At 48.7% G+C, this 24137-nt stretch overlaps 1 protein-coding gene and 1 long non-coding RNA gene across 6 annotated transcripts in view; one reads left to right on the top strand and one right to left on the bottom strand.

Moving 5' to 3' along the window:
• The window catches only part of FHAD1 (forkhead associated phosphopeptide binding domain 1), a 30606-nt gene extending 6510 nt beyond the window's left edge, over window positions 1-24096 (bottom strand). The window contains exons 1-21 of one of the 4 annotated variants that reach the window (XM_077311710.1): window positions 22095-24096; window positions 20255-20359; window positions 17555-17767; window positions 17069-17342; window positions 16070-16134; window positions 15281-15511; window positions 14617-14740; window positions 14163-14293; window positions 13618-13683; window positions 13132-13236; window positions 11115-11222; window positions 10661-10735; window positions 9653-9805; window positions 8390-8585; window positions 6263-6333; window positions 6063-6185; window positions 4100-4207; window positions 3001-3090; window positions 2207-2432; window positions 1554-1731; window positions 1016-1122 (exon numbers count right to left, since the gene is read on the bottom strand). In XM_077311710.1, the coding sequence (XP_077167825.1) occupies window positions 1016-1122; window positions 1554-1731; window positions 2207-2432; window positions 3001-3090; window positions 4100-4207; window positions 6063-6185; window positions 6263-6333; window positions 8390-8585; window positions 9653-9805; window positions 10661-10735; window positions 11115-11222; window positions 13132-13236; window positions 13618-13683; window positions 14163-14293; window positions 14617-14740; window positions 15281-15511; window positions 16070-16134; window positions 17069-17342; window positions 17555-17767; window positions 20255-20350 (2740 nt within the window). In that variant the 5' untranslated portion in view covers window positions 20351-20359; window positions 22095-24096. Of the gene's footprint in view, window positions 1-1015; window positions 1123-1553; window positions 1732-2206; window positions 2433-3000; window positions 3091-4099; window positions 4208-6062; window positions 6186-6262; window positions 6334-8389; window positions 8586-9652; window positions 9806-10660; window positions 10736-11114; window positions 11223-13131; window positions 13237-13617; window positions 13684-14162; window positions 14294-14616; window positions 14741-15280; window positions 15512-16069; window positions 16135-17068; window positions 17343-17554; window positions 17768-20254; window positions 20360-21538; window positions 21563-21591; window positions 21663-22094 lie in introns of those variants that run through there. The other 3 variants (XM_077311708.1, XM_077311709.1, XM_077311711.1) reach the window with 3 other exon arrangements.
• LOC143824426 (uncharacterized) lies at window positions 163-7180 on the top strand. 2 transcript variants are annotated; one of them, XR_013226771.1, is made up of 4 exons: window positions 163-284; window positions 6147-6355; window positions 6487-6655; window positions 6946-7180. It is a non-coding gene; the product is annotated as an uncharacterized LOC143824426 (long non-coding RNA). The 2 variants fall into 2 exon arrangements; XR_013226770.1 differs by lacking the exon at window positions 6946-7180 and having other exon boundaries at window positions 6487-6707.
• Window positions 24097-24137: the final 41 nt, after the last annotated feature.

Below are 24137 nucleotides of genomic sequence, written 5' to 3'. Positions count from 1 at the left end.
TTGTGTGTGTGTGTGTGGTAATTCTCATGTTACATTCAAGGCATGTACAGCTGGAGGTCCAATTGAAACCTCGCTTTTAAGGTCCATATTACTCTTTTCTTACACACAGATTATGCACATACATGCAGGATGCTCATGTGAACGGGACCAGGGCAAAGGGAAGATGGAAGTGGGTTTGGGCTGAATTAGTCCTCCAGCCTGGAAGGCAAATGAACTGTTTTGGTTCCCAAGGTTAACAAGCAACAGGAAAGAAGAGGAAGCCAAACACCCAACGTGAACAACAGGTGAGCACCAAAGAGGTTGGGGGGTACAAAAGTATCAAAAGTATCAAAAGTATCAAAATCTATATTGGATCAACAATTTATGGAACAGAGATCAAGATATTTGAAAAGACATTTAAGAAGGGAATGCTTCTTTTCCCTATAGATCACACTGGTCAGTAAAACACGTGCAACATAAGTGCAAAAAATTATGACCTAACATGTTTCGATCAAAAAGATCTTCATCGAAAGAACAAAACACGTTAGGTTACAGTTTTTTTGCACTTATGGTATACATGTTTTACTTCCAATAGGACACTGGTCCAGTTCTGAGAAGGAAAGGAAGGAGAATTCACACATTAAAGGAGGGAGGTGAATGTCATGGGTGAGCTGGCAGGCCCTTCCGGTCTTGTAACCAGATTTAGGAGGGTTGGAGATGTGAAATCTGTCCAAAGCCTGTTGCCGAAGGAGGCCCCCTTATGCGTAAGACTTTCAGCACCACTTAGACAAGGACCATGTTAGGAGGCATTCCCTGAGATTTTACAGATCTGTAACCCCTGCTTTTCTGATCCCTGCCAAAATCTCCACCCCTTTGTTATCGGGCCAGTTTTCAAAGTGTATCAAATCAGGTGTGTCCTCGGCAGAATGTCAATGGGACACATGATCTAATCATAAGTGATGTCTGTTCTCTAAATTTTGATGGAGGGAAAAGGGGTTAAGGGATGCGGTTGTTAACACCCCGCCGTTTCACAAACCAATCACGTCGGACATCCTGGCCTTGGCTTCCGAGAGCTCCTTCCTTAATTCCAAGATTACAGCGTGCTTTGAAAGGATTTCGTTCCTCGCGGAGGCTAATTTTCCCCTGACGTTCGCAAGATTAAAAAAACAAAACACAAAAACACAACAATGAACAAAAGAAAACACACAAAAGCATTGCAAAACCCAATTTGAGTAATGTATCTCGATAAGATCAGCTTAATATTCTATGTTATTTTAGGAACTTAAAACCCCCTTAAACCCGGCTATGGCAGATAAGGCTTACGATCATTTTCCTGGTTCTGATCAAGGTCGGCAGTCAATTTGCACTATGGATGTGGGGGTGGGTGGGGGGATTGAGTTTATCAAAATGGGGTGCAAATGAACCAGCACCAAATAGAGGATCCCCCAGCTGTTTGACGAAACAGAGCCAGCACTTTTGACTACCGCCATAGTTATCCAGCCTCTTTGTGAGACTTCTGCTTATCGTTTGGGAGCAAAAGACACCGAGAACAAACCAGGCACTCATCTGCTTACATCATAGAAACATGATCCGCTTGGGTGCAAGAACCCTCTTGGGAAGGGGACGGTGGGAAAGCCTCTTGTGATGGGAACGGTGCAGAAATTGCGGGCACAGGAATCTCTTGTGAAACGGGTGGGGTAGGCAACTCCTGTGAAACGGACCGCTTGGACTTGCTAGATTCCCTCTGCATTTCTGAAGAAAGAGCCAAGGCACACAGAAAGCCCAAAACGTAGTCACTTTTAAGGTCCATACTTTTAAGGTTGGGAAGCAGAGCTGTGGCCACGCCCACGTGGGGCCCCTCCCCTCCCCACCCCCTCCAGGCCCATCACTGGCCATTTGGGGAGGGTCGACATGTCACCCGATAAATGTTTAACGCATTTAAAGTATATATTAAATATTAATTAGCTCCCACCCCTTTGGGAAACCCTTCCGGGGCCGCCAAGAAAGCCCAGGGTTTCATAAAACCCTGGTTGAGAAAGCTTGACCTAGAGAGACTCTAAGCTGGACTCAATTCTCAACTGTTCTCCTCTAGACCAAACACAATTACTCTCTGTAACTTGCTAAACAAAAGTTTCCTTGTGTCTTCTGTCCGGGACTCGGCACCGCATGTAACCGAATTGGCCGAGAAGAGCTGCCAAAGGCGATTTCTTTGCCTTTTGCAACCAACCTTCTATTTGCTGCCGAAACTTGAGGTTTTCCTCCTTCACTTTCTTCAGGTACTGGGCAGCCTCTGACAGCCTCCCCTCCATGGCCACTATTGTCTGGGAATGTTGTTTGATCTGCTCCTTGTACTCGGCAAACTCCTCCTGGTATTTTTGCTTCTGAATCTCTTTTGCGTTCTCGAGGCTTTTCAGACGCTTCTCCCAGATGGTCAACTTCTCTTCCGCCACCATCTGGGGAAAAAAAAAACCAATGCACAAGTTCTAGAAATGACCAGTTGTTCTGCAGATGGCTGACTCTCCGCTGAATCTACAAGGAGCTGGCAGAAAGGAGATCGGATGGGCCAAGCTGCAACTCAGAAGTGGTGCTAGTGATTTGCTCGCAAGTCAAGCATCTCTAGGATTAGAGGCAGGAAGGTCAAACACCCACCCACCCCTACCCATGACTGTGGACAACCAGAACCTGGTCATAGAATCGGTGAACACAGAAAGTATGCCATCATGTTGCAGGTGACTCCGGGCAACCTCATGGAATTCTGCCTCAAGGGTTTTCAAGGGAAGAGATGAGCAAGGGGGTTGGCCATTTCCTTCCACTGTGCCACCACCTTGTCATTCCTGGAGGTGTGTGAACTAAAGCCCTAACCCTAGACTTCCGGTGACACCTGCTACGCAAGCACCTGCCGCTCTGTCCACACTCAACTGGCAGATGCTATTCCTCACGAGGCTGGAGTTGGCCCAGGGATTTGGCCCAGCTGCGGATCTACAAAACAGGACTTGCTGACTTCCCTCTGGCAGTGATTACCTTTCTTCTCTTAGTCTCTTCTAGGGCCTCCGAAGTCTCTCTTAGCTTGGAGTTCAATGCCTCTTCCGATTCAGTTTTACGTTTGGTTTCCTGCAACAAAACAGGATACCGTAGAACAAAGCCTGGGTTACTTACCCTTCCACAGCCAGACCGGGTGACGGTCTAACCCTCTTATAAATATTTAATAACAGCTAAGGTAGCTTCCTGATCCTCATCCGCAAGGAAGAACTGGAATCTTTTGGGAGATGATAAATTCACAGAACTATTGAGAAGGAGGGCGAGTACCTTCCTTTCTAATCAAACTGGTTCTCCCACTCTGATAAAATACATTCTAAGGCAGGGATTCCCAACCAGGGTCCCCTGAGATTCCCTAGATGGCACTGAGGCCCGATTCCCCTGTTGCTCATCAGTCCCTACACGGGGCAGATCTAAAACATCCACTTCCGTTTTATTCTTCTGGCCCTTCCGAATGTTGATCACGTCTGGTGGGAGTGTTTGGGTGACATCACTTCCGGGGGCGTGGCCAGCCGAAAACACTTCTGGGGTCCCTCAAAGCCCGAAGAACATTTCTGGGGTTCCACCATGGCCAAAAGGTTGGAAACGTTTGTTCTAAGGCAGGGGTAGTCAAACTGTGGCCCTCCAGATGTCCATGGACTACAATCCCCATGAGCCCCTGTCAGCAAATGCTGGCAGGGGCTCATGGGAATTGTAATCCATGAACAACTGGAGGACCACAGGTTGACTACTCCTGCTTTAGAGCATCAGAGTTTTATGGCGGCAGCACAAAACCTAGCCAGCTGAGTTGTCACCTGGAGGGACTCATCTCCAGTGGTGATCTTTTCTTAGCTGTTCTTAGCTCTGAAACTTGTTAGGTTCTTTGACTATACGTCTCGAACGCCTCCTGAGAAACCTTACAGACTGCCCAAATCTCAAACACCATGAAAAAAATGACTTCAGTCGAGACAGCCCAATGCAGTCCTGGCCCAGCGGAGTGTTTGGAACTCTTGAAATGCAAAATACAACCACATCGATCAGGGGAGATCTTACAGTGCAATGATGCAAAGACGTCATAAGCCGACTTCCTCGGACCTCTACAAACCTCCACCAACCGTTCCATCTCAGTTTCCAAATCCTGGACTTTTTTCTTTTCTTTCTCTATGGCCTTGTTGAGTTTTTCCTTCTCCAGGGCAGCCATCTCCTCCAGAACCTGGGGAAGAGTTTTTAATTTCATCCGTGAGCTTTTTTAGTAGACGCACAAGAGCATGAGTCGCCTGAGGACAGATTGACTATCGAAAGGGAGGATTCTGTGAACTGGTGAGCTATGCAGGACTGGACATTAAGAAAACAGCACAATTCTGAAAAGGAAGGAAAGCTGGCAGAGACACATTCCAAAGGCGGAAAGTGAATGGAGAACATTCACATGACATCGAAGCCCCACCACTAGATGACCACTAGGACTGGCCTCACACGATGTTGAATATTGAGATAGTCACTCTTATCTTGCATTTTCTTCTCCAGATAGGGAAATCCGGGCCGTGAATTATTTCAAAGCAGTGAATTATTTCAAAGTACAAGTATCCCATCTAAGTCTGTGAGATGCCTATAGATATTTGACTCTTGAAAACTTATTCCTCCCCCCCCCCCCCAAAATCTTGTTGCTTTCTACGGAGCGACTGGACTCAAATTTAGCTCTTCTACTGCAGACTAAACACGGCTAACCTCTGGAACTATTTGCAGAGGCCTGTGGCTCTTATCTGTCTCTCTTCATGTATAGGTTTTATTGCTCTGGGTTGGCTGCTCTTGGGATCCTTTCTGGCGGAAGGGCAGGATCTCTGTATTTCACGTGTTTCACTGTTTACGTAGGTCAATATTAAATATTGATACAGAAATAAATGGGAAGGAAATTCTACCAAAGTAAACAGAATTGCATGTCTTAAGGCTGGTGTGGGAAGCAATCACTGGCAGTCTTCAAGCAAAGGTTGGAGACACACTTTTCTTGGATGCTTTAGGATGCTTAGGGCTGATCCTGCGTAGAGCAGGGGGTTGGACTAGATGACCTGTATGGCCCCTTCCAACTCTATGATTCTATGATTCTATATTGGCGCTCTGCACACTAGGTGGGGACTCTGTTTTCCTTCCCTGGGGTTAAGCCCTACTTTGGAACACTTGAGTCTAGGGCAAGCCACAAATTAGGACTAAAGCTTTAAGGGAGGGCTTTCAAACCATCGCTACAGTAAACCACGGTTAAGCACTACATCTGGGCAATGCAAACCATGGTTAAGGTGCTTTCCCCTGGGTTGCTTGCAAGGTTTTGCCAACATCTCTCTTTACAAAACTGAATCACAGAAGAGCCAGGGCTCCCCACCAGGATTAAGGAAAGAAACCACGGTTAATCCTAATGAGGGGTAAACTCTACAGACTAGGTTGGGTTCCTATCAGGCCTGTCTATGTGATTGCCCCGGCCTCTATGCCACTTGAAAGAAAACTGCATGACCCCAGAAAGGCAAGGACAAAACTGAATCACAGAAGAGCCAGGGCTCCCCACCAGGATTAAGGAAAGAAACCATGGTTAATCCTAATGAGGGGTAAACTCTACAGACTAGGTTGGGTTCCTATCAGGCCTGTCTATGTGATTGACCCGGCCTCTATGCCACTTGAAAGAAAACTGCATGACCCCAGAAAGGCAAGGACAAAACTGAATCACAGAAGAGCCAGGGCTCCCCACCAGGATTAAGGAAAGAAACCATGGTTAATCCTAATGAGGGGTAAACTCTACAGACTAGGTTGGGTTCCTATCAGGCCTGTCTGTGATTGCCCTGGCCTCTATGCCACTTGAAAGAAAACTGCATGACCCCAGAAAGGCAAGGACTAGCTCACCACTTCCCTTTACTTAACAACAGGCATTTCTTGCAAGCTACCAGGTCCTCATTTCTCCACCCTTTCTAGCAATTGCATTTCCACTCGATTCTAAAACGAGTCTTCTGCAGAGCTTGCGTGGAACCCATGCCACAAAGGACGGTCTGGGCTCGGATTCCTGAAGCTAACAGCTCCTACCCCGTTACCTTCACTTTGTCCAGAAGCACTTGTTCTTTGTCCCTGAACACCTTCTCGAGTTCGGCTTTCACGTCATTTGTCTTCTCCCTCAGCAGAGCATGCTGGGACTCCTCGGCCAGCCTCAGCTGGGTCTGCGATGAAAGAGACACATAAGCGGAGTGCTCATCAGGCCAATTCAGGAGTGGTCCCTGGGGAAAAGGTTTCTCACCTGTGCAGCTTGGAGCTTGCCTACGGTGGCCAGGTGGCTGTCCAACAGCTTCTTCATATAGAAAGCCAGTCCTTATGAAGAAAAAAGAACCCGGTGAGAAGCCAGGGAGGTGTAGCTGCTTAGTGTGTTAAACTGGGGAGGATCTGGCTTCCAGTTCTCACTGAGGGACCTTGGGGTTAGTTACTCTTTCTTTCTTGGGGTTAATTACTCTGTCTTTGGACTAGGATCCTGGGGTGTGAAGCACCACTTCTACAGTGTAAGTCTGCAGGGACATCTTTGGCCCATTGTGTCTTCTCGGCCTGGCCTGCTTCACAGGGCTGTGGTGAGAAAACGGAGGAGGGGGCAGCAATACTCTAAGCAGGAGAAAAGCAGGAGAGAAAGAAATATGAACAGGTACTGAAATAAACGCATGCTTCTTTGTGGGCTTGTTGTGAAAATGGAACAGAGGAGAGGAGAACCCTTTAGAGCAGGGGTAGTCAACCTGTGGTCCTCCAGATGTCCATGGACTACAATTCCCAGGAGCCCCTGCCAGCAAACGCTGCCAGGGGCTCCTGGGAATTGTAGTCCATGGACATCTGGAGGACCACAGGTTGACTACCCCTGCTTTAGAGGAAAGGCAGGATAAAAAATATACTCTTGAGTCCGACCTCATTTTCCCTGCCCTCCTCCACTTTCTGGGAAAGGCAGTGCAGAAGCAAGCATCCCCTTTCGGACACGTGCCTCATCCCTGGACCAAGGCACGGAGGACTCGGGGTTCCGGTTTGCAACAGAAACTGCTTTGGCAAGGAACAACTGGTAGGTCCCTGTGCCAACCAGGCAGCCATGCTCCCCCCCCTCCCTGACCATCTTGGGCCACAGCTGGGTGCAGTGCAGACTGCCTGGAGCCACGGCATCAACCCTAAAGGCACCTGCTCCTCTTTGCAGAGTAGAGTTCTGTGTAACAGCCTCAGCCGATTGTTTCGTCTGAGCTCCCAAATCTTGGATCTCTTCCTTCCTCTCTCCCTCTCCCCCTCCCTCTCCCCCCCCCCCCCCAGGGTAGGCCAGGTTAATGTGAGGCACTGGCTACATTCAAGGTGTGGGGCAATATTGAAGCAGGGAAGGAGAGTCTCTCTTCCCATTATTGATTCCCTGGCTGGCTGCTTGCCACGGCGGTAGCGAAAATGAAGTGCAGATGGGAGTGGAGGAGGGAAGGGAGTTCTTTTCTGGACTGGATATATAACTTGGGCCAAAGTCCAAGTCGAGGTTGCAAGTCTCAGCTTTGTACTTCAAAATTGACGATTATGAAATGCCTGTATTTCTGAGTGCAGGAAATATATAGATATAATATATTTGCAGCATTTCGATTACTGGGATCTTGGCAACAATCTCTGTGAACAATTGCCCCAAGGGATGGTCAATCAGCACTACATAAAGTTGGCTTCCCCCTGGATACTGGGAAGAAGCAGCTGCTCCAGAGCTTGGGGAGGCCCGAGTTCAAATCCTCCACTCAGCCATGAAGCTCTCTGGATGACCTTGGCCCAATCACCCTGTCTCGGCATAACCGACCTCACTGGGTGGCTGTGCAGATAGTCACCCTTTCCCTACTGTTCTTACTGGGCCAGGAAAAAGTTGTATCTGGGCTAAAGTTGGGTCTAATCCAGCAATTTAAATCAAAGCAAATGGAGCCAGCAGCCTGCAGTAGGCTGAGTTTGAGAGGGTATGATATCTATAGGGGTGCAGATAGGGGAGGAATGGGGATTATGCCGCTTCTTGTGTTTTATGCTATTAAGAGGTTCCTGATTGGTCTTTATTGGGGGGGGGGGTTAGTCTGATTTATGTGTCCATGGAGAGTGGCAGGATCTAAATTGAAACAATAAATAAATAAATGAAAATGTGGATGCCTTCGTAAGAAAAAAAGGATCGCCGTCGTCTTTAAAACTGCCTTTTCTTTTTTTCTGTCGAAAGTAAGTCCACAACCTTTGTTGTGAGCTGTCTGCTTTGTATTTCTCTGCTCTGTACTGTCCGGGAGGTCACAAACCACAGGTCACAAACCACAGAATTTGGACAAACGATATGAACGGGATGCTGATTCTCAGTCCTCGTGGCCTAGTGGGCTGGTAAAAGGAAGGGTGAAGGAAAGCAGAGGACCTTTCTCAGAGTTGGAGATGTCGAGTCCCATGTCCCACAGGAGACGTTCCACGGCGTCCACCCAGCTCAGAAGGCTACACAAGACTTCGACTGTCCAGCTCTGGACCCAGGAGACCGGAGAGGCCACCCTCAGGTTCTGAAGGTTGCAGACCTCCTTTCTCAAGCTGCTGCTGCAGTAGGACGTCTTCAGAAACGCCTAACAAAAGAAGCAAAAGGGTGGGAAGCGGGAAGAGCAAAAACGCCCCAAGCGTAGACGGAGCGCTCCTATCACGGCCTGGCTACAAAAACAAGGAACCCTTTCCCACAAAGGAATGTGCGTGTTGTGTGTGTGTGTGTGTGTGTGTGTTATGGCTACGACATCTAGCTACTCTAGCCATTAATCATTTTGCCTACTTATTTCAGCAGCTCTTCTATCTTCTCGTTGCGTTAAAGAAGTCAGACAAATCAACAAACTTCTCCCCTTCCCAACCTGACCCAGTTTTCATCAGTTTGCGGGAAGGACCCAGGCTAAATCAAGGGGAAATGCTGGGAACCGTCTGGGTTTTTGTCTCTCACATATATGCCCATGCACACAGACCCGGCCCCATAAGTAAGTCTGAGGTTTCTAGCCTCACTTTGGTACGTGGACTGGAAAGCTGTGGGAGGCTGCAGGTGGTACCTTCTAGTGCAGGGGTAGTCAACCTGTGGTCCTCCAGGTGTTCATAGACTACAATCCCCATGAGCCCCTGCCAGCAAACGCTGGCAGGGACTCATGGGGATTGTAGTCCATGAACATCTGGAGGACCACAGGTTGACTACCCCTGTTCTAGTGCAATAAATTACACATGGGTGTGTGTGGGAAAGGGCGGAATGGGCTAGGGTGGACAATTGTGGCCCTCCAGCTGTCCATGGACGACAATTCCCATGAGCCCCTGGGGCTCATGGGAATTGTAGTCCATGGACAGCTGGAGGGCCACAATTGTCCACCCCTGGTATATTCTAAGCCTCTAGAGGGTGGGGGTTGGTCCATGCAAGCCCTGATCTGCATAGTCCAGGCTCCCCTGATCTCATCAGATTTCGGAAGTTTAGCAGGGTTGGTCCTGGTTATTACTTAGACAGGATACCACCAAGGAAGTCCAGGGGTTCGATTCAGAGACAGGCAAGGGGAAACTGCCTCTGGGTGACTCTTGCTTTAAAAACCTAGGGGGTTTAGCCTGTGCTAAAATGTCTTTCAAAGTCACGTTTCTGATGGTTTATTTAGAAAACGCACACGACCTTTGTTACCTGAAATCCATCCAACGATCCCCTCAGCAGCTCAAATTGCTCCATCATGGTTCTCTCCTTCTCGGCTTTGACACGGATTTCCTCTCTCAGCAGCTTCTCCGTCTGAGAAAACCCCTCGCTGCTCTTCTTAATTTCACTGATCCTCTTGATGATCTGACAAAGAAAGAAACACGTTCACCAATTTCCCCTTCATTTCTGGGATTCCTACCCTCATCTCCACCCCAGCCCAGCCAGCCAAATGGCTCACGATGCAGTCCAATGCAAAGTTATTCTGGTCTAAAGCCACCGACATTGATAGGAGTACACCGGAGCAACTCTGCACAGGATTCCACAGAAGGCTAGTTTCACCCCAAATCACGGTTTGGTAGAACGTTAAACTTATATTTGTCACCTTTTTGAGGGTCAGGATACTCCACCCTCCAGGCAGCTCCTGGCTTTCCCTAACCAATGCAATGCTTGCCAAGGGAGCCAAATCTTGCCTCGAGGCATTACAGATGAAAGAAGAGGATGCTTCGTTTCAACAGGTACTCCAACAAATGGAAGCCGAAAGGAAACTGGATTGGGCTTTTGGTACAGTGAGGACAGGCCTCGAATTGTTTTGACAGCATCTGGTTGTTTCCAAATGCAGAATAGCAGAGGGTGGGGCTGGGGGAGCAAATACGCAGACGCGATCCGTGAATGTCTCTACATTTGAAAAACCCAAAGAGTTGCCATAAGTCGGCTGCCGCGGAGTGGCACTAGCCATACCCAAAATAGTCCTTTCCCCTCATGTCTTTAAGAGCACACAGCTTAAAGGCTGGCCTAAGCGGTCACACAAACGTCTTTCCGCACGCCTCGCAGACAGCTGCGTGCTGACGGCCACGCAAGAGCCAAAGCGATTCATCTCAAGTAGCGCTGATAGCCAGTGACCAAAGTAGATAAAACGAGACAGCGTAAGATTAGTCTCCCCTTGAAAAAACCACAAACTCTGGACTCGCCGCACAGGGGCGGTGCTAAAGGGGGCCTCACCTGTTGATCGGATACAGCTTCCTCGGGAGGTTCCGGGAAAAGAGATTGGATCATTTGCCTCCTGAAAAGCTGCGCCTGCAGAAGAGACGACGGAAGGACGAACAGGCCATGAATGGCGGGTTGATTCGGCCGGAGGGAGACACCGCTGTTCCTTGCCCCCCAAAGGAGAGTGGAGAAGCGAAACCACCACGCCCTCTTCCATTCAGTACACCAGACAACGGTTGCACTCTGATGCAGAAATACCTCCAGAGGAAGTAGAAGGATGGGCACAGATGCCAGATGGCACCACGGAGCTCCTTTCTGTCGAAGGAGCTGCAGAGTGGGATGGCTTTGGGGAGGCCGTTGCTACAGTCCCCAGTGTTCTTGGGATGCAGAGCACTCATTGAGTCACAGCCTTTCCGCTGCAGTGCAGCCCATCAAACATACCTGCGGGTCAGGCTCAGCCACGGCCTACCTGAGTTCCCGTTGTCTCCAGGTCCGACTTTGCAAGGCGTTCCCGGCGTGACATTTCTTGTAGCTGCTGCAACCGGCTCTCGCATTCCTTTTGCAGCTCCTCCTCGGCCTGAAAGGAGGGGGACTTTTATTTGTATTTATTATTTTATTATATTGATATACCGCCCTCCCTTTTGGCTCAGGGCCACAGTGCTGGCTTTACCGACAGCTGGTAGGAAAAATTTGTTCCTTGAATCGTAGGGAGAGAGAGAGAGACGTTCATTCAGCATCACTCATATGCAAATTGTTTAAAGCTAAAGGTATCCCCTGTGCAAGCACCGAGTCATGTCTGACCCTTGGGGTGACGCCCTCTAGCGTTTTCATGGCAGACTCAATACGGGGTGGTTTGCCAGTGCCTTCCCCAGTCATTACCGTTTACCCTCCAGCAAGCTGGGTACTCATTTTACCGACCTCGGAAGGATGGAAGGCTGAGTCAACCCTGAGCTGGCTGCTGGGATCGAACTCCCAGCCTAATGGGCAGAGCTTCAGACAGCATGTCAGCTGCCTCACCACCCTGCGCCACAAGAGGCTCTGTGCAAACTGTTCAGTGATAGGTAAAATCACGTCGCAGCTCGGGAGCTAAGCAGGGTCAGCCCTGATTGCTACTCGGATGGAAGACCACCGAGGAAGCCCAGGTTGCAACGCAGAGGTGGGCAAGGGTACCACCCCCTCTGTCCCTTGCCTTGTCAACTCTGCAAGGATGCTGTAAATTGGCTGCAACTTGACAGCACTTTGGATCCCCCCCCTGCCCCCAAGATGATGCACTGTCCTGTTTATAGCCTTTGTATTTGTTGGAATCAGTGTGAAAACATGCAGCGTGATGTCAAAAAAATGCTAGAGATGGCTAAAAGCCATGGATGGAAAGAGATCAGGCACCGGCCCCTTATCTTGAGGCATCCACAAGCAGTAAGGCTCTCGGGTGAGTAGGTGGGTGGGTGATCCAGAGACCGACCCATTGCCTAGAATTTAAGAAAATCCCCAGGCTGCTTCTGCACAAGACATCCTATTCCCGTCCTGCAGCTTCAGGTATTCCCATCCTCTTTTTTACAACTTTGTTGTAGGGGGTACTTGAAGGTTTACTAGCCCTCTGCAGCTTGGGGAGCGAAATTCAAAGGGCCACTGAAGGGTTTCCTGCCTGGGGCGAATCTGGAAACGAGCAAGCACATCAAAAACGATCACTTCCCGTCGCCCGTGATGAAGCCAAGCGTTTGGCGAGGAACTCGCCCGATCCATCTAATGCCTTATGTGTTACAGGCTGACATTTTCAGGCAAGGCTGCCCTCCACTGGATGCGATCAAAATTTGGGGCCTCTCTGAGGATTCCTCGCCATCTGGCGGAGAATCAGCAAACGCCAGGGGCACTGGAGGAGGAGGAGGGACGGCCGCTTCTGGTAGGGCCACCTACACGTGTGAATGAGGTCCCAGGAATTCATTTGGGCCATTCCACCAACCTCAGGGCCTCTGGGACACTGCTAAGGAGGGCAGCTGAGACCCTCTCCTGTTCTATGCTCATTCTTCTTCCAGATGCTGCTTGTCAGCTCTGGGTTCATAAATACTTGGAGATCTTAGTGGTGGAGTCTGGGGGCAGGGACAGCAGCAGGGAATCATGCCACAAGTGGCCATACTGTGGCTCTCCAGATGTCCGTGGACTACAATCCCCATAAGCCCCTGCCAGCGCATGCTGGCAGGGGCTCATGGGAATTGTAGTCCACGGACATCTGGAGAGCCACAGTATGGCCAACCCCACCATTAGAATCTACACACCAAAGCAGCCATTGTTTCCCCAGGGAAATTGATCTGGGTCTTCTAGAGATCAATCGTAATAGCGGGAGGTCTCCAGGTGCTGCCTGGAGGTTGGCAACCCAACATAACACCACCTGCACCTGTATCTTCATTCTGGCCAGCTGGGAAGCGATAGAGCTTGTTCGTACATTGCTCCCTAGGACAAGGGATTGTTCCCGTAAAAAAAAAAAAAATTACCTTGGTTTTTTCCGCAAGCCTTATGGTTAAGGTTTCCTGCTCGGCCCGGCGTTTCTGTATTTCTTCTTCTGCCTTCTTGACTTGTAGCTCAAGCTCAGCAATATGCTGGAAGACACAGAGCAAAACAGGGTCAGCATCAGGATGGGGCAGAACCTACGCAGGGATATGTCAGCTCCTAGGTTAGTAAGTAACCTGCAGGCTTGGTTAAAGGGCTATTGGTTAAAGGGCCAAACCTGCAGGCTTGGTAACATGCAGGCTTGGTTAAAGGGCTATTGGTCACACTAGCCGTTTCCACCCTCGGCTTACTTCCAACTCCTACGGAACGAACATTTCTTAGTGCTACAATGAAGTTAGTGGTCAGTCAAGATCCAGTCTAATTTTTTCAAGGGTTAGCCTGTTAGAAAATCCTCCTCCCAAGGAGGCATGGTTTTCGAAACCTGCCCTCGGGCATGCTAAACAAAGCAAGGTAACTGGACGCTAACTCACATTCTGATAGGCATTTACTTCTCTCTCTCTGAATGCACGCTTCATTTCCTCTTTAATTCTAGAACACTGCAAGGAACAGCCACGGAGGAAAACAGAGATCAAGCAAGAGGGGGGTTATTGCGTGGGGAAAAAAACAACAACCAGAAAGACAGTCGCTGTTGCTTGAAAGATCTATAGTCGCAAATAGCCCTTGTTTCAGAATAAATGCAACAAACAAGATGGATTGATTACATAAATCTTAATAATAATAGCCTGAGCCAGTGGCTTCATCCAGAACTCATTCAAGAGTTCTGTAAAGGAAGGGCAAAACAAAGGGTTAGCCATTATCCCCTGCCAACTCCTAAGACTGGAGGGGAAGCAAACCGATACGAAATTCTGCAGGAGAAAAGACCAGCCTCCCCCAGCTTCAGAAGTGGGCTGGGCCTAGGTGTTGCTGCCTTACATGGTATGGACGTATCACTGGCCTAAACCTACAGTTTTGCAAGGGGCTGGAAGAGCAGCACCCCACGCCAAGCGGCATGAGAAAAAAAAACGTGATTCTTAACCTGGGCGGACACACGTGCAAGCTGGTTGTCCTTCTCCCTGTTCTCCCGCCTCAATTTCTCCACTTCCATTTTCAGCTGCTGCACCTTCTGCTCCTTCGACATAACGTCTTTTTGCAAACTGGTCACCAGCCCTGGAGGACAACACAAACCGACAAAATGTCGATTCCAGATGGAAAACAGAACAAGCGGCATTCTGGGCAGCAGATTCTTGAAGTTGGGAAATATCTGAACACTACAATACACGTGCCATACGATCAATAAATAACAGCTGCTAGCAGGTGCATGATCTTACGTGGAGATGAAGCAGCTCTTGGCCTTCCTGAGAGCATCTCAGATGAAAAAAACCCAGAAATGTATGCTTAATAACCCAGATGCACTGCTTGACTCAGGTGCATGCACTATAAGTCATGGAAGGGGGAAAAACTCAACGAGTGTTTTTTCCGTTTCTACATACCTGAAGTCAGAGAATTGCTTTTCTTCAAATTCTCGATCTCTTGCTTCCAGCGTGCAATCTGGAGGTCTCTTTCTGAAAGGGAATGGCACAGCACTTCACTTGTGTTTTGCTGCAGGTGGGAAACCTGTGGTCAAGGGAAGAGAAAGACAGGGGAATCACGTCAGTTTGGATTAAATGCAGGCATTTCTCTAGCAAGCAAAGAAAAAAACAAAACATTGTACAGTCCGAATCTTCACTGAAAGTCTTGCGAAGTCAAAGGGCTGCTGGCTGTGAGGCCAGGCTTGGATGCCATTTTGGAAACCCTTCCAGGGCCATCAGGAACACCCCCCCCCCCCGCCCCCAGGTTTCACGAAACCCCAGTTGAGAAATCCTGCTTTAAGGTGCTGCTGAACTATAGCTCCCTGGGAAAATATTACTGTATCTCAAGCTGCTTTTGAGAGAGAGATTAGACTGGATGAATAGACAGATGGGTAATCATAGCTGGAAGGAAGGAAGGAAGGAAGGAAGGAAGGAAGGAAGGAAGGAAGGAAGGAAGGAAGGAAGGAAGGAAGGAAGGAAGGAAGGAAGGAAGGAAGGAAGGAAGGAAGGAGATGGAGAGTTAGCATTTTGTGAAAGTAACTTGGGAGGGCAGTTCTGAATCCTCCCCTTGAGAAGCCGGCCCTACCTGCTCTTTCAAAGCCTTAATTTCTTCGGTCTTTGCTTCAATGTCCTGGCTGAGAGTCCGCAGCTTCTGATGAAATAAAGCGTCTTTCCTGGCCAGAGCCTCTACCGTCTTCTCCGTCATCGCCGCAAGCTCATCCTGAAGATTCCCTATCAGCGTATCCTTGTGACTGGACTCGCCTTCGTGGCTGGAGAGGCGGCCGGTTTCGTTCTCCACTTTTGTATGGAGCTCATCCTAGACGTAGAGGAATAGCTTATACAGCGTTGAGGATCATGGTTCCAACCATGCGCACCCTGAACTTCGTAGCTTAGTGTCATGATTAAGAGTGCCAGCTTCTAATCTGGCAAGCCGGGTCTGACTCCCCGCTCGTCCACATGCAGCCAGTTGAGTGACCTCGGGCTAGTCACAGTCATGATACAGCTGTTCTCCCAGAGCAGCAATATCAGGGCTCTCTCAGCCTCACCTCCCTCATAGGGTGTCTGTTGTGGGGAGAGGACAGGGAAGGCGATTGCATGCTGCTTTGAAACAACTTCTGGAGGAGAAAAGTGGGGTATAAAAAACAACTCTTCATCTTCTTTGGGTAGGCAAGAAGAAAGTCTTTCCCCAAAATGCTTCTCCCTGCCCCAAACTGAACACTGCAGCACCCAACCGGAAAGGCGGGAAGCCACAGCCAAGAAGAAGCTGTCTTTTTAGTTGGTTGACTGGCCTTTAAAAGATGTCTGGTCAATATTTAGGGGCTTCACAGCCAGGGGCAGGAATATCAGGGTCTCAGAGTCATTCAGGTCACCTCACCTTCTCCTTGGGAGGCGAGTCAGTGTGATGGGCGCTCGGCAACGGACTGGCAGCAGTTCCAGTTCCTGGAAGACAGAAGACAATTTTATTCTCCGCATCTGAATACGGCAATGTAGGAAGGACGAAAGAAGATATGTCTCATCGTTATGTATTCTTATCATCTCTTATTTGTATAAAATACCCCGTCAGCTGCAGCTGACGCCTTCCGGATTCATGCAAATCATATGCTAATTTTATCAATTATAGCTCATCCATGCAAATATTAAAACATCCAGATCTTGTGTCATTAGAGTAATCGCTGCGGCTTCAGGCAGAATTAAGCTTTAGTATGGTGATCTACACGGTGCTGCCTCTCTCTTGGCCTTCCAATCCCTCCTTAAAATGCACTTCTTGCGTCAACTCTGTGGCTTAACCCCTCACCCTTCCTCTCCAACTATAATTAAACTGTTCCTCATTTGTTGCTCTGCTTATCCGTTGCCTGTTCTCCTTTTTCTCCCTTCCCTTCCCTTCCCTTCCCTTCCCTTCCCTTCCCTTCCCTTCCCTTCCCTTCCCTTCCCTTCCCTTCCCTTCCCTTCCCTTCCCTTCCCTTCCCTTCCCTTCCCTAGACCTTTCCTGCCTCCTCCATTGTAGATATTTAGATTGTAGGCCCTTTGGGGGCAGGGACCTGTATTTTTACTTATATTTAAGCCACCAGGTGGTGATTGGAGATCTCCCAGAATTACAATCGGTCTCCGGGTTACCGAGATCAATTCCCCTGAAGAAAACGACTGCTTTGCGAGGTAGACTCCACGGTATGACATCCCACTCAGCTCCCTAAACCACGCCCTCCTCAGGCTCGGCCCCCAAATCTACCGCTATTTCGTAACCCAGAATCAGCAATTCTACTTCTCTTACGCACTCTACAGATATCATAATACCACTATACAAATTAACATCATAATGTTGTCCGAGGGCAGCCACACTGAACTTTAGGGAGCCCATCGTAAGATCACGCCGTACCTGATGTATCTGCGGGTGGCCTGCTGAAAGCATTGGGAGAGAAAGAAGAGGATGTGACCACTCTGCCCCAAGCGTTCATGGGTTTTTTCCTGAGTGGCGGATGCGGTGAAGTCCCGCTCGCTCCGTAAGTCCAGCTGCTGCTGGCGTGAGGGGGCAGATGAGACTGCAGGAACGGAAACTGAGATACCGCTGCTGGAGGGGATTTTTTCATCTCTGTGACGATCTGGAGCTGCCCAGGCCAGGCAGCACGGCGCGTCACCGGTGGACAAGACACCTGCAGCGGGAAACGCCACAGAACAGGGTATTGTCTACTCAGGCTGGCAGCTGCTCTCCAGTCTCAAGGTCTTTCACATCTCCAGCAAGATTTTTTTTTTTACTGGAGGTATCAGGGATTGGAGCTGGGCCCTTCGGCGTGCACAAGCAGACGTTCTACCACTGAGAAATAGTACCCGACCTATGCAGTGACCTTATTCCTCTTTCTGTTACCTTCTCCGGGGAAGCGTTTTCCACCACCAGCTCAAAGGCTGTCCCACTGGAGCCGAACCGGAACACATCTCCCGGGCTGACTTTCACCGCCGCGTTCTGGATGTGGCAGTCATTGACAAACGTTCCGTGAGTGGAGTTGAAATCACGGAGGACGAAGACGTTTTCTGACTCCGTGATCTCGAGAGCCGCATGGTGGTCGTCGACACTGGGAGACTGCGATTGCAAATTTCAGAATGGGAAGCAATCCAGAACGTAAAATACCCTTTTGTCATTTTGGGGTCATTTCATAGGCAAAGCACAGGGAGATTTTCCCTCTAGTATCCCGTATGGATTTGTATCATTTTAACCCTTCCCATGCTTCTGGCAAATCAGACCTATCCGTGGTTATTGTTAAAAATGGATTTTCCTGAATAATTAGCCATCCACGAAGTGGATGTTTCTCTTCACAAAGAAGACAGCTTCAGCGGCTAATCAATATCGCAATATGATCTCCTAGTGATTTTTAGCCATTCCAAATTGTCTTCAAAGAAAACCTGTGCACTGCAGGAGGTTCCGGGACAGCTTGCCTGGTGCTCAGTCAGTTCACATGGAAAAGGAACCAGATCGACCTTTGAGGGCCCTTGTTTCACTAAGTGTTCTGCCCTGTCATGTGCACATGCATGAGCATGCTCACACAGAGACATATATACCCTGGAAGTGACAGCAGAGCTTGATGTTTTTTACTCTTTTGGAAGTACCATCAGTGGCTACTGAAGCTCAAATTCTCCTCTTCCCTATGGGTAGCCAGTCTGAGGAAGAAATCAAGCTGCAGGGTTTTCGGAGCATTGACCCATTTCTGGAGGGAACAGAGGGGCTAAGCCTTTCTGCTGGGTCATGGCCTCCACAAATGCCTGGCCATGCAGACCTTTAATACATGCCCTGCAAGATCCTACAGTGCCCCTAAACATACTGGTTAGTCACTAGGATCACAAAGTGCAGTGGGTAACTCCAAGGATATGCTGGCCATTTTCTTTGTTTACAAAAGAGCATGGCAGCTCGGGTGAGCTATTTCTTGGTTTCCCTACTTGCACTAGAGTAAGGACTGCTACAAGAGCCTCTTGTGGTGCAGAGTGGTAAGGCAGCCGTCTGAAAGCTTTGCCCATGAGGCTGGGAGTTCAATCCCAGCAGCCGGCTCAAGGTTGACTCAGCCTTCCATCCTTCCGAGGTCGGTCAAATGAGGACCCAGCTTGCTGGGGGGTAAACGGTAATGACTGGGGAAGGCCCTGGCAAACCACCCCGTATTGAGTCTGCCATGAAAACGCTGGAGGGCGTCACCCCAAGGGTCAGACATGACTCGGTGCTTGCACAGGGGATACCTTTACCTTTACCTTTAAGGACTGCTACAGTGACTCCCCCCCCCCCCATCCCCAGTTACAGCCTCTGCTTTATGGGCACGTCCCCAGTGAGTACTTTAGAATGTTTTTTTTTGCATATTTTTAGAAACTCATTTGTTCTTACGGTGAAATATTTCTGGCAATTCAGGTTGATAAAATTTGCAAAATCACTGAGGATTTTTGTCCTCTTGAGCCTAGATGGCACTAGTCATACACTGTTGAATTTAATGCTTTGCTGCACAGGCAACTTCTTATCCATTGACGACTCTCTGCAGAAAGGAAAATGACTGCTGCTCAATGGAAGAGTTGGAGATATATTGTCAAAAAGCCTGGTTCAGTTCACCCCTGAGAACTGTAGCCATGGACAGGATGGCTAATGATGCCACCCTTCTAAGTCTGCTGAAATCCACATTCTGAGAAAGGTGTGACTCTCCTTAGGATGGTACTTGTGGGTTCTGACTTGAATAGCCAGGGGGAAAACATGCACTGGAGATGCTGCTGGGGAATGGCTCGCCATCAGGATAGGCCAGGCCTGAGCCGGTTCGGACTTAGAGACAAAATAGATAACGACATGAGATTCATCTGTTGAGTAAATGGCAAATTAGGCATGCATGCAGATGCAGTTTGGATGGAGGTAGCATAAGAGGCGGGATGAACTCTCAAGCCTCAGCCTGGCTTTCTGTGTTGCTATTAAAATTTTAAAGGAAGAAAAATACAGATGTGCTTTAAAGGGATATGTGTCGTCGTTCCCCCTCCCTAGAATTGCTAAGAGCAGGGCAGGGGACTCAAAGAAATCAAGCAGAGGTTGATGGGTTAAACTCTCTTCTTTTCCTGCATGTCATACATGCCATACACATAAATTACCATTTATAGACTGACAGAAGTGGAAAATTCTATCAGATCAGGTTTGGCCTTCACAAAGCAGCTTTGCCCTGCAATGTGCATCAAGCAGCTGTACTTAATGTACTCTCCCCCTACCTCTTTGCTTTATATTGTACTCCTAGCAGGAACCACATAGGGTTGATGGGCCACTAATTTGAGGAAAGCATCAATGGGCTGGATAAGCAAATGACCCAGAAGACAATGTTGTGTAGCCACGAGATGTGGACCAGTCAGGTGTTGCTGGCCTCACGTCCCACAGAGAGGTATCGGAGCTTCCCCTCCCAAAATCCTGGCGCATATCCCACCGGCAGATAGGAGATGAAGCTCGCCGGTGTTACTTAGCAAAGGAAAGAGCATTCCACAAGGAGAGAAAGACTGTAAAAAATGCATTATAGCCTCCGTGACCCAGAGCAACGGGCAGGATCTGTAATCCTTACATAATCACCTTAAGGATAATGTCTGAATCTTCATGCCTTCCTATAGTAGTTAGCTTGGGCCTCAGAACAAAAATGCCATCTGAGCTCTTTAGAAAAGCTTTCATGGTTATCACCTGCAAGACATACACAAGCAGCAGATCTGTTACACTTCATAAAAACTTCTTGTTAGATGTAATATTCACTCTGCACAAGCTTAGACAAAAGGAGGATTTGTGCTTATGATCTTCCTTAATCAATAGCCCTCCTCTAGGGAGGTTAGGGATGCCAGCCTACAGCTGGGACCTGGGGATCCCCTGAAATTGCAGGTCATCTCCAGACCTACAGTCCCTTAGGAGGTGGACTGTATGGCATTATACCCCCTTATATACTGTCCTCTGCAGGCTTCAACCCCAAAGTCTCCAGGTTTTTCCCAACCTGAAGTTGGCAACTCTAACTGAGGTGAGGGGGAGAAGGGAAGGAGAATCTACAGTTGCCCTCGGGGGGGGGGGTAAGGAAAACAATATTCTTGGCACATAGGGTTCATCTCTTTTGCCCTTGAAGTCGGGGGGGGGGGGGATAAAATGGGGAAACTGAAAATCCCGAATGTTATCCTAAACTCTTTGGAGAAAAGGCAGAATGTATTTTTTAAGAAAAGAAAATAGCATAAAGCTGCTGCTCATACATTTCGACAATTATAAAAGCCACATAACGTCTCCCGCCACCACTCTGTGCCTCCGACACCAACGAGCTATGAAAATAAGGCATACTCTGCACATGCTCAGGAAGGGGGTTGCCCTGGAAAGGTAAAACCAGAAACCACTAAAATATACTGCATTCAAATCCCGGAAACCACATTCAGAATTCTGCACATGCAGGTGAGTCTTTGGGGAGGGAAGAAACAGTGAGTGTGTGAGAATCTCCCTTTTTTTGCAATGACCATGGGAAAGAAAAGCCAGCGTTGTTTTAAAAAGGAAGCCCTGCAGTCACCCACCCGCCTAGACGCAGTCTCACGGGGAGAGGGGGAAGGAATGCCACGGAGGAAGCCAAGACAAGCCCCCCCCAGATTCATTGGCATTCAAAGAGGGGGCCCCATATTTCACGATGGAGCCTGCCTTGACGCTCCACTGCAAGAGGCCGGGGAGGGGAGGGGGGTTAAGGTTGCCATCTCAAATTCCTGGAGATTTGGGGATGGAGCTTAGGAAGAACAGCACCTTTCGCAGGGTGCAATGCCCCCGAGTCCAGCCTGCAAAGCCTCCAGGGGACCTGGTCTCTGTAGCCTGGAGACGAGCTTGCAAGGGGCTCTCAGGTCCCACCTGCTGGGGGCCGGCCTCCCTTTGCCGCACCACCCTGGCGTTTGAGCTCTCACCACCTGTAAATCGCGTCGGCCACGGCCTTCCCCTTCAGCCGCCGCCGCCTCGGAAGGGCTCCGCAAGTGTATATCCTCGGGGCTGGTAGCCATGGGAACCGGGCACTAGGCCGCAGCCTCCACCTGCAGCCGGCAGAACAATCCGTCCCTTCTTCTCCTCCTCGCCTCCTGGGTTTCTCTCTCCCCCCCCCCTCCCAGGCTTCGTTGCAGTTTTTGGTTTTGGGCAATAAAAAGCACGAGTTTTTAAAGGTTTTTTTTCCCCCCCTCAACCCAATAACAGATTGATTTTTCGAAACCACCTGCTTCAAAAAAAACGGCAATCAGACCTGTCGCTGGTTGGGTCACCAGCAAGAGTAATAAGATAAAGAGTATTTTTGTGACAGCAGGGAAGCTGTCTAAACTCAAAAGAAAGGGCAATCCAGGTGGGGTGGGATGGGGTAGGACCGGTACACATTGAAACTTACATAGGCTCATTTGTATCACTGGCTGCGAAGGTCACTTACACATTTCTTCCCAGTGGAGACCTGGAGTGGCTTACAACATGTCTTCTTCCACCTGCAGTTGAACTTCACAACGACCCTGCGAGGTGGGTTGGATTGAGAGCGCCCAACTAGCCCAAAGTCACCCCGCTTCTGCTGCAGAGAGGGAATTCCGACTTCGGTAATAGTCTATTTCACATAGTTGGAGCACTGGAATAGGATTGTGGAAAATCTGGGTTCAAATTCACACTCAGGCACGATATTCACCGGTTGACTGTGGGCGAAGCACCATTAGTTTCCCTGGCTTTACTAGGTTATTGTGGGGATTAAAGGCAGAGCAGAGATTCATTAATGCTGTTCTAAACTCCATGGAAGGTCAGGGTAAAATATGATCAGACCTTTGGCATGCACACACACAAAGACTTTTGTGTCACCTTGAAAGGTTTATTGTAGCATTACCCAGTTGACTGAAGCTCCTTCCCCCAGCTGATAACAAATTCCTGACACTCCCCCACCTCCCAGGGGGGCAGTCCTAGGAGAAAATCTGACATTTATATTGTGTTTTTTCTTTTTTTTCAGATTCAGCAGCAGGCTACCATTTTTCATCTGGAAGGCGCCTGAAGAAAATGAAGATGTAGACAAGTGACTGATATGAGTCCCGACTTAAGTACGGTGCTGGCAGGCAAGAAGAAATTACTCATCAGACTTTGCATGTTCCGAGCATCTTGTTCCCCATCAGCCTGTGGCAGCTGCGCATACACTTGTAGCCACGGCAGGCAACAAGCAAGCGCAGAATCTGGGCGTCTGGCGCAGAACGCGGTTAGAATTTCAGCTCTCTCCCTCCACAAAGATCTTGTCTACCGAAATCGCAGCAGCGGCTAAGTGTATGAACTGTGCAGGCAGGAGAAAGAACGGAATTGCAAGGTGCCAGTATCAACCAGTAGCTGAAAATGCAGTAAGCTCTGTGATCTTCTTTCCTAGAGTTGGGACTAGGATGCGCAAATTGCAGGTGGGGATGAGCAGTTCAAGAGGGTTCGCTTCCTTTTTCCTTGGGGCAGGGGACTGTGATACCATGCTAAGCACCAGGAGAAATTCTGTTTAATAGGTTCATGTATGTAAGGCAGGAGTGATACTGAAGCTGCCGCAGCCATTTTCAAGCTGGCTCCGCCTCCTGTGGCGGCCATTTTTGGTGTTATGTCAGAATTCCAAAGGGGCACCTGATTCAAGCTCCACTGAAAAGATCACAGGTGCAAGGAAAGGCCTTTTACTGCTCGGAACCAGAGAGCTACTAGCCAAGAAGCAATACTGAGGAAATTAACCTACTCTCAGTCCCTACCCCCTGGTTTGAGGTCACCTTAATTTCACAGACAAGTGACAGTTTTGAGTATGGGCCTTTCTGGCCTTGTCCAGCATTCACTAATACACAACACAGGCTTGACGTTGCTCTTCCTGTGCTAAAAGTGGGACCAGACCATCCAAAGCTGTTCAAATTCAACCCACCAGTGACTGGGATTTCTGCATCTTGCCATACCTTAAAAGAACACTTACCTGGGAAAACTTTCAAGCTCTTGACTACTCCAGTTATAGGACGCAAACTTCCTATACATTTACTTGGGGGGGGGGGGAGTTGTCTCTTTTACACGGCGTCCCAGTTCCAACCTAAATGTTACATTCTGGAAATTATTATTTTCCTTCTCTTCCAGGAAAGAAATTGCAGTAGTTGTGAGATTGCACAAACAGTACCCTTAATATGAGCCCCCGGGGAGGGCGGTATATAAATATAATAAATTAATAAATTAATTAATTAATATGACTCCCCTCCCATCTGTGTTCCTTTCTCTCTGAGCAAGTACTGTACTAACAGCCTGATCCACTTTACTCAGAAGTCAGTCCTGCTAAGTTGAATGGTTCTTACTCACCAGTAAGAGCACAGCCTAAGGGTTGATGAAGTCGGTATCTTATGGACTTAAAAATTCTTAAGAATTCTTTTTGGCTCTGTAATGCTGTGCTTCAGGGCAATGGAAGTAAAGGGTTTTTTTTTTTTTTTTTTACACATTTTTTCTCCAA

The sequence above is a fragment of the Paroedura picta genome, chromosome 15, assembly GCF_049243985.1.
Source record: "Paroedura picta isolate Pp20150507F chromosome 15, Ppicta_v3.0, whole genome shotgun sequence".
NCBI lineage: Eukaryota > Metazoa > Chordata > Lepidosauria > Squamata > Gekkonidae > Paroedura > Paroedura picta.
This window is presented reverse-complemented; position numbering and strand designations above follow the sequence as displayed.